This window comes from Plasmodium gonderi, assembly GCF_002157705.1.
Source record: "Plasmodium gonderi DNA, contig: Pgo-contig_362, whole genome shotgun sequence".
NCBI lineage: Eukaryota > Apicomplexa > Aconoidasida > Haemosporida > Plasmodiidae > Plasmodium > Plasmodium gonderi.
This window is the reverse complement of record NW_021629262.1, coordinates 1-10,439: the sequence shown is the minus strand read 5'-3', so window position 1 is coordinate 10,439 and position 10,439 is coordinate 1. Positions and strand designations below refer to the sequence as shown.

The following is a 10,439-nucleotide window of genomic DNA, read 5'->3' as shown; positions in this document are numbered from 1 at the left end:
TTTATTGCATAATCTGATTATTTTATTAAATTAGTTTTACATATATAATAGGATTACAAATATATTTTGTATTTATATTTTTATAGCATTTATCCAAAAACATAATTTTTTTTTTTTTTATCTTTTTTAAAAAAGTTTCATTATATATACAACTAATGATATTATGACAGCTTAAAATGTATGAATAATTTAATAAACTTGTGAATGTATTGTAAATATAACTTAAAAAATATTTGATTTAACATATAAGATATAAATAAAATATTTATTCTAATTTTTTTAACAAATATATGTTTATTTCAAAAAAAATGTAAATTATTATTTAATAATCCAGATATATAAAATACAATGAGGTACTATAAAATGGAGAATAACGATGTGTGATTCAGAATTTTATTAAAATTTATATTTTGAAATTTAATTATAAGGTAATATATTTGTAAATTACGATTAGCAAAATTTTTTATTAAAAATAATATTTATAATTTTTCTGTTTATTATGACTTTTATTTGTAGTTCGATTTTACTGGAATATTTCCAAATTGCACAGACAATTTTTTATGGGATATATATCAGAATAGAAGCAGAAGTACACAACAAGAATTTACTAAATTGTGTAGTACTTTCAAAAATGATGTAACAAATAGTGATTCTAAAATTCATAATTTTGTTCAATATTGCCAAGTTCTTGGTTTATATTTAGAGCACATATATAATAAAGGATTAACGTTGAAACCAAATTCATGTTGTAAATTATTCTATTATAAACTCAAAAAAGATATAATAGATAAATTTGCGTTAAAATGTACTTACGCTAATAATGATTGCTATAATAAAATGATTCAAAAGGCAGGAGTGAATATTAGTTCAAAGATATTAGGTATATGTAAGGATCATTTTGTCGATATAGATAATAACACATCTGCACTTTTGGATTATCTGTTTGAAATATATAAGGATATTAATCTCTTTAGTACAGAGCCACTTCAGAGGACCACTAATAATGTGAGTCCTTTTACAAAGAAAATAGACAAATTAGAAGAATATTCTCGTAAGAATAAAATCCGACTTAATGCAGTACTCGAAAATATTATTCAAATATGTGTAAAGTATAACAATGATTGGAAGTATCGTGAACCTGAAAAGCATTCCTTATATTATATATCTGATAAATGGATAAATAAATTAAGAATGAAAATCAATGGTACTTATGCAGAAATAACAGGGAATGAAAAGGGACACACAGAAAATTTTCAAACAAAAGCACTAGAAGCTGAAACTTTGATGAGCACTGGAACATATGGCGAAACAAGTACAGGAATAAGTGTTGGAATGATTTTTATAAGTTTTTCGATATTAATAATAATGTTTATTTTGTATAAGGTTAAAAATAAAATCAATATAATGAATTTATGTTGTACTATAATATATCATAAACATAATTTTATAATATTTAAATAATATAAGTGAAGAATACATATATGTATCATTTATTTATTGTTTTCAGTATACAACTTATTTTTCATTTTTAAAACCAAGAGTACGTAGATTAAGAATACGGTTGAATAAAAATAACAGAAATAATATGGATTTTATATATTCATTTGATTTTAAAAACAAAAATTCACTTGATGGTAAATATGAAATATCATATAGTTAAGTTAAATAAAACCAATAAATGAGTATTTTCAGTTATTAGTATCAATTTATTTTGAATTAATAATCACAATGTGGCATTTGAATTCTTGTATAAAATAAATTTAATTATATTAATATGATAATACAAAGAATAAATAATAAAGAATGTTAATAAACATAGTAAAATGGCATAATATATGAAAATTCAATTTTTAATTATTATTACAAATGGAGGAATAACCACATTACTACACAAAAATAGAATGACCTATATACATATATAGCATTTCCTAATATACTAAAATAATGTTATATTATAATAATTCATTTGGAGATGCATTGTGTGTTAAACTAATACTAATTTTCACAGAACAAAATATTATCTTTCAAAGGAAAATTATACTATAATATTCGAATAACTTTTATCTAATTGTAAATATATATATATATATATAATAAATTAGCTCTTTGAAATAAGATTAAAAACAGTAAGAATGTTATACATTCTTTTCGGCGAAATCATATGTGTGTAACTATTGCAAGTAATATATTGACATTTTATATTTTTTTCCAATTAATAAAATATAATAAAAAAAAAAGGAAAAGAGAAATTAAGTTAACAATATAATTAACACATTAATATTTAGTAAACGTATATACTTATAAACAAGGTAAATTTATAAAAAGTAGGATATAACTCATGTAAGTAAATATGTAAAATTATTACAAATTAGGATATATATACATAATCTTAATATTATAAAGAATATATATATTAATAGTGTCCAAAATATAAAATAGAATTCATAATTGTAAAATATTAAAATTGTAAAAAAAAATTATTAGTTATCTAAATTAGCTACATATATATTTATAATATTGTTAATCATTAAATCTTATTTTTTAGTTATAGCTTATCTCTCCAAGGGATTTTAGAAAATTAATGGAAGAAAATATAGAACATCAATGTAAAACATTTATTTAAATTTATTAATAATAATTTTTATATGTATATATATTGGAAGAATTTTTTTTATTATCTTATAATTTATTATTATATTATAGTAAATTCAATGAAATTATTTAAGTCAAAACTAGTTATTATGTATAAAGATAATATATACAATAGTGTGTTTTACTACACATATTTATTATTTTCTAGTGGAAATACACAAACTATATATAAAATAACACATATTATATAGATTTTTTCATGGTATAACTTATTTTATTTTACATATATATAGGATTAATGATCATAGAATGCATTATATATATCAAAATGTGAAAAAATTATTCTAAATAATATAATGATTACATAATATAAATATATATGTTTGCCAACAATTTTATCATTAATTAATTTAATAATATAATTAAAATATTATATTAATTAACATGGTTAATATTAGCTTATCTAATATCAGATACATATGTTTTTTGATAAATTTCATGGATATTCTTTTATCGCTTAATTGTAAAATATTATATATACAATATTAAGAATTACTCTAATTAATAGATGAATAAAATACTCCTAGTTTATTATTTAATATTATGTTATTTCTATTTTTATAATAATATGTAAAAAATAGAAGTACCTAATACTTTAACGTTGTTACAACAATCATGTATTATAATTTATTAGAAATAAAATTACGAAAATAGAGATTATACATTTATTTATAGGATTCATTTATTAGCCAAGATATTATTAATATTATTGTTTTATTCTTACGTGTACATTTTGTTTATTTATTTATTGTAATACTTCACCCTTTATTTTAATTATATATAATAAAAAATTAATGCATTTCACAAAATGTATATTATGAACACAATTTTTGTATTAAGTCTGAGTACATTTTCTTTCATATATTTATTCATATTGTATCTTATATGTATGCTTATTTTAATATATTTTTAATTTAATACAGGTATTATAATTATAGTATACTATACTGTAATATTTCAAATTTTCTATTTTATTTATTCACTTTATATTGTAAAAACTCCAGGGGATGCTTATAATACCACTATTGTTAAACGCAAATTATTTTATAAGTATAATTATTTTATTTTCATACAAAATGTCAAACAAGCTAATTATTTTATTAAACAACATTAATTAATTTACTAATGTTATAATATAAGTAGTGTTTTGTTGAGATATATATAATTTCTCTACTTTTTTGAATTATTGTATCAATTTTCAAAAGAATCAATTGAATTAATACTATCTTATTATGTTTTTTTAGCATTCTCCTCAAAATACTTTGCTTTTCTTGCAATAATTAACAAAGTGTTGTATACTATAAAGAACATGAAATGTGATATCCTTGTGAAAAATTAATTTATTGGATATACGTAATTCGTAGTTATATGTAACATTATTTTTATAACAAATATATCTAATGTATTAAATTTAATTTTAACTTTATATAAAATGAATGACATTATTAATATTATAAAAGGTAAAATTATAAAAACTCTACACATAACTGTGGGTAAAATGCAACCTATCCCTTGTGCATCTCTACCCTTGAAGCTGTGCTCATTTGTATACTTATAGCATCTCTTATTTACCTAAATAGGATTATTATGACTAACACTTATACATTTTATATTTATTAGTATCAACCTCTGCGCAAATCTCTATATTATTTCAAATTTTCTATTAATTTTTATTAAAAGAATATAAACCAATACCAGTATTAACATTGTAATAAACATTGATTAAAACAAAATTTGAGGAAACATTTTCAAATAAAAAAATACTATTACAATTATGTGAATTGTTTATATTTTTAAGTTGAATTGTACTGTTATTATAGTAAAAAGGTTTTGATATATTTCTATCCATGAATATATAATTGATATTTATACAATACGAAATGTATTACAAGCATATTCATCACTATTATTATCATTGTTAAAATTTCTAACACTATATAACATTTGATTATTATTTATTAGATTATTCATATATTACTTTATTTGCAATTTCAAAAAATGTACTTAATTACGGCTAAATAGGCTTTTTCAGAATTTGTTATGTATATATCAATTATATAAAAAATTTTCAATACATAAAAATCTTATTAGTATCCATATATATTGTTTGAATATTATTTATAAAAGTAATTATTTTAATATTTATTGAAGTGCATAATAATTAAATTATTTTTATTTTGCATAATATGTACATAAATATGCTTTTAGTGTCATTTCCTTTATATTTTTCAATTAATCCTTTTGGAAAAATTAATTACAGAAATTGATAAAGGATTTACCATTAATTATAGTAACCCTAATATACACATGAGTTATTAAGTTCATTGAAAAAATATGTTTGTAGAATAACACAAAAATCATTAAAATGAATTACAAAAACAAAAATTAAAATTTAATAATCTAATAAATTTAATATGTAACATGTTAATAGGAACAACTCGTTTAATATAATATATTAATAAATAATATGTGTGTTCTAAATAAAATTCATAAAATATTATTATATAAAAAACATTTGTAGAGAATTACTCTCCATATGGATTATAGAACCAAACTTTGCATATATTATATATATATTTTATAGGATATATATATTATATTCATAATAAGAAAATTTTTATTATTAAAAAGATAATTAATTTCATTTCATTTTTACGAAATGATATAGAATTACACAAATATTTAAATTCCAGTATGATCCGATAAAAAGAATTTTATGTATTTTTTCAAAGAATATAGTTTTGATAAATATATATAAACATTTAGTGAATAAAAGAACAATATATAAAAAATAAAACAATGAAAAAAAATTAAGCCATCAATACCATGCCTTATTCATAAATTCTATAAATATAGACATAAAATAATTAATTAATCATATTCATAAATCTATGAATCCTATAATTTAAAAATTATTTTCTTATTTATTATAAGAATACATTCATATTGTTTTGTATTTTTACTTAAAGAACCATTATATATCATTAATTTTTATTAAATGCTTTTTAATAGTTTTTTGAGGCGTATTCTATTTTGTATTCATCCTGAATTAAATCATGGTATTTCATTCCAAAGATATCATTTAATATATAATTCTCATTATTTTTATTATTCCAGTTATTTCTTATCTTTCTTAATCTTCGTTGTAAATAGAATCCAAAAAAATTATACTGTTAGTTATAAGAAAAGAAAAAATATTTTTATTAATATACTTTTCTTTTAATGTAAATATTTATAATAATTTATAACACATAATGTAATTCACTGTCTTTTTTTAATTAATTTGTGTGTTAACTCTATAAAAAACAAATACAGTTATTAATATTGTAAATAATACAATAAATGTCGCTACAGAAACCCGTATTGTATTTATTTTAGAGGTAACACCTAAGGTTTTAGCATCTATTAGACATTTAGATATAAACTTCATATAATCACTTTTTTCTGTTTGCAATTTTTTGATAATACCACAGAAACTATGATTACCCTTACATTCTGACAGAAAGATTAAATATTTTTTATAATCAAAGCTTCCGTAGGGACATTGAAAACTACCATCATTTTTTTTTCCATTGTATATATCAAGATAAAAATACAACCATTCCAGAAATGATAAATTAAAAAATATATCGTCTTTAAGATTTTTAAGATCATTGCTACAAATATTATAATTTTGTAAATTTTCTTGATTATAAGCATTATTCATATGACGATAAGCAGTTTCTGTGTCCTGATACGTGCATTTACACTGCCTCAATACATTTTTTAGCTTGTAGTTGAAATAATTACAAGGTATTTTTTTTTCATTTTCTGTAGACTTTATGCCATTTAAAAAATAACTAAGTACTAGACACTCACTTACAAATATTTCCTTATTTATATTAACTCCTAACATATGAACCATTGTTTCACACGCATTTTTAATTTTAGTATTGTTATTATATAAACTTTCGCTTGTGGCATTGTTATAATATGTTGTACATTGGGGGAAAATGTTGTCATAATCGAACTAAAATTAAAAATTATAATATTTACAAACATATTTTTTAATAATAAATTATGCAAAATATTTTTTGAAAAAACGCATTATAAAATTGTGAAATATAAATTATAATTAAGTTAAAAAGAAAAATCATACCTCCTCCATATTCTTAGTCAAATTAAATTGTTATATATATGAATTAATACAAAAATAACATTTATTTCTTTTAATTATAAATAATTACACGTAAAAAAATATCATTAAAAAATATGATATTGATAAGAAACGTATTCGTTGTTAAATTTTTTGAAGACTAATTCTATTACGTGTACATTTTTATTACGCTATTAAAGAATAATATACAACAGTAGCATATTCATTAGGGAAAAAATTTTAAAACCTTAAATACATATTAATAAACCTTTGAGTACAATATTTACATTATATAAATATAGAAAATAATAAGAATTTTTTTAATATTTTTGTATATATAAAAATAAAATAATAAACTTGTTCCACAATATAATAAATTAAATTGAATATACATTTATATACCTGATAATTATGTCTTAGAATATTTATTTATATATTTTGCTCTGCATATTAAAATTGAAGAGGTCATATATATTTAATGAGTGTATTTAAATACTGAGATTTAAAATTATATATAATGTTTCTTTGTTCAGCATTCTACATTTATTGCACATGTTCTAGGTCTCGTATATATTTTTTATCGAATATACTTTAATAATATAATTATACATATTTAATAAATAATATATATTTTTAATTATATTCATATTTTATTTTGTTCTCTACTTGTTTAAATTAGATACAGCGCATAAATTTAAAATTTTATACATTATATCATAATATGTGAGAATATGAATTATTTAATAAAATGGTTTATATTTGATTGTTTATATATGTATTTATGTATATATTTTTACGTAACCCATATGTTTATATATAATTCCCTGCATACATGATACTTATCTTCCTTTTTGCGGCTATGCAAATTATTTGATACTTAATATTTTAAATATATTTCTTATAAATATACTTAAGATATATACTAGACAATTTTGTTTCCCATTATATAAAATGATAACTGTATTTTATTCTACTATATTTGTAACAAAATATTTAAAGGTTTGAAATGATTTTCTTGGAATCTAGCGAATTTTTCTTTAAAATTGGTTCAAAAGTTTTTTATTTCTTGCTCTTTTTGCATATAACGAATGCGAAAAGGGCGTAAAATAATAATTTATAAAAATATTTGTACAATTAAAAACATAGAAATATTATAATTATATATTATAACGGGGGTCATCAGTACTACTATAAAATTATGTATAATATGAACAAACAGAAATTTTATAAATCCTACGGAACACTTTAATTCCTAAAATAACATTTATACCACACTTATATGCATCTATATAATAAAGTATACATAAATATTCTCTTTATTTTTGTTCGTTATACATTAAAATTTATATGATGTTTATTTTTGAATATTTTATGTTTTTTTTTTAACGTATGAATAAATTATTACCTTCAATTATAATATATATATATATATATATATAATTTACTTTTGTATTAGTCATAACATATAGAAAAATAAACACAAATAGATTTCATATTTAGAATCTTTTAATCAAATATCTTTATGTCCAATTTCATTTTTATCATTTTAATATTTTTCCCATAATTCAGTAAAATGTGATAATCTGTTATATTCATAATAATAATTTGAATACTTTAATATATACTAACATTTGTAGTATTCCATAAAATTATTTATATTTAGTAATGTTAATACTAATACGTGTATTATAGTAAGATATAATATGCGTATAAAATCATTATATATATATTATATTTAACGTTAAAGTAATATACCAAAATATATATTTTTTTATTTAAAATAAAAGAATATACTAGGGGCCTTTATTTTGTTGATTATATATATAATGGATAAAAGAAAATTAATATTAAGCAATAAACAATTAAATATTAGTGAATCCATAATAATGATAAGATTTTTTTCTATTAAATTATATTATATGTATAATAAATTGTAACCATACGCAAACGAATATTTAGAATATATTCACAGTTAAATAAATATATATTTGAACTAATCAGAAATCATACTTATTCGTTTATATACAAATATGCTATGGTTTTTCATATAAAACTATAAACAGTTGTAATAATATATTTAATGAATTATATCTAAAAAAACTTAGGTGTACAAATAAAAATATGGTGCTATGTACATTTCTCCAATTATATGTATATATACATTTTAATGTGTGTTTATTTTTAGTCATATTTCTAACAAAGCATAGACATAAATATATTTATTTCAAAAATAATTATAATTAATAATAGATTTATTTATATCCTTTTATGCTAATTTTTATTAAAAATTTATATTATATTCGCGTTAAGAAAATGTATATTAAAAAAGAAATAATATTCTCCTTTATTTATGTATGTTTTGTGCATTATGTATAATTATAAATAAATTGTTCATTTAAATATTGAATAAACTAAAAAGAATGAACACATTATATCCATAAGAATGATTAATAAAACTCTACTCATTTAAAAATTATACGAAATTATTCTTGCAAATACATGGTCGACTAGAAAGGTATATAAGATTTCTTAATAATATTATTTATATGTTTTTTTATAATCACAGTAAAAAATATAAAATTAGATATTAGTAAATGGTGCAATAGTTCAGTTTTAATAATATTTATATTATTACATAGAATTAAAGTTTAGGGATAAGTGTTTAGATTTAGGATTTTAGGGTTCACGTACTATACTTTAATTATTAGGTTTTATGTATGAGGATTGAATATTTATAGTTTATTTTATAGTATATTCTTATTTTTAATATGATATTCGATATATTTAAACTTGCTTATTCACATTATTTTTCGCTTTTTTCTTTACTAAAACTATGTTCATGATATATTGCATGCATAAGTAAACACACAGTATCCATCATATTATAAAAAAAGTATCTATTAATGATAACATTTATAATATATCCTTATATAATGTAATTATTATTGCGTATTTATGAAATTAGTATTTTTACGTTTCGTCCTTATGTGGAATATGTATTTCATTGGTGCACATTTTAACTTATTAAACATTGTTCATATTATATTTTGATATTCTTCTTATTTATTATGATTTTTAAAAAATATTTTTATTTGTATATGCACAAATATGTATTCTCCTAATCAGAATCATAATTCTCGTAAAAATGAACATATATGCCCTCTTCCTTATCATCCACATTAAAAGCATCACTATCCTCATATGCTTCATCTAGAGAGTCATAACATATCTTTTCCTCATCATTCTGCTTTAACAGATTTAGGGAGATACCATATCAAATAGATAAATCCCCAATACCACCTCCTGCATATAAAACCCTTGTTCTTTCCCACCCTCGTTTAGAATGATATCCAGTTTTATTCTCAGTACTATTGTTATCACCATGATGATCACATTTATACGAATAATTTTGTACTTGAGATAGTTTTTCAGCTTGTTTTCCTTATAATTTCTCTTTTTTATTTTTTATATCAAGTAGCAATTTATTGTACTATCTGATAAACTATCAATAACAGGTGCATTTAATGTATTATATGTTTTTTTCTCTAATTTAATTATTACATTTTCAGTATAATTTATTAAAAATGATATTTTATTTCATTGATATTTAAAAATATTAATTATATTATCTGAACCATCCATAAAATATTTT

At 19.4% G+C, this 10,439-nt stretch overlaps 2 protein-coding genes across 2 annotated transcripts; one reads left to right on the top strand and one right to left on the bottom strand.

Annotated features, from left to right (window-relative positions):
• Nucleotides 1-363: 363 nt before the first annotated feature.
• On the top strand, nt 364-1,660 carry PGO_003150 (variable surface protein; the record flags this gene model as incomplete). Its single annotated transcript, XM_028691258.1, has 3 exons — nt 364-378; nt 517-1,383; nt 1,508-1,660. 3 exons carry the CDS (start codon nt 364-366, stop codon nt 1,658-1,660), a joined length of 1,035 nt encoding a protein of 344 aa, XP_028547059.1.
• Nucleotides 1,661-5,657: 3,997 nt separating this feature from the next.
• PGO_003145 (variable surface protein) lies at nt 5,658-6,895 on the bottom strand (the record flags this gene model as incomplete). Its single annotated transcript, XM_028691257.1, has 3 exons — nt 5,658-5,822; nt 5,948-6,661; nt 6,881-6,895. The coding sequence occupies 3 exons, from the start codon at nt 6,893-6,895 to the stop codon at nt 5,658-5,660; spliced, it is 894 nt and encodes a 297-aa protein (XP_028547058.1).
• Between the last annotated feature and the right edge of the window lie 3,544 nt (nt 6,896-10,439).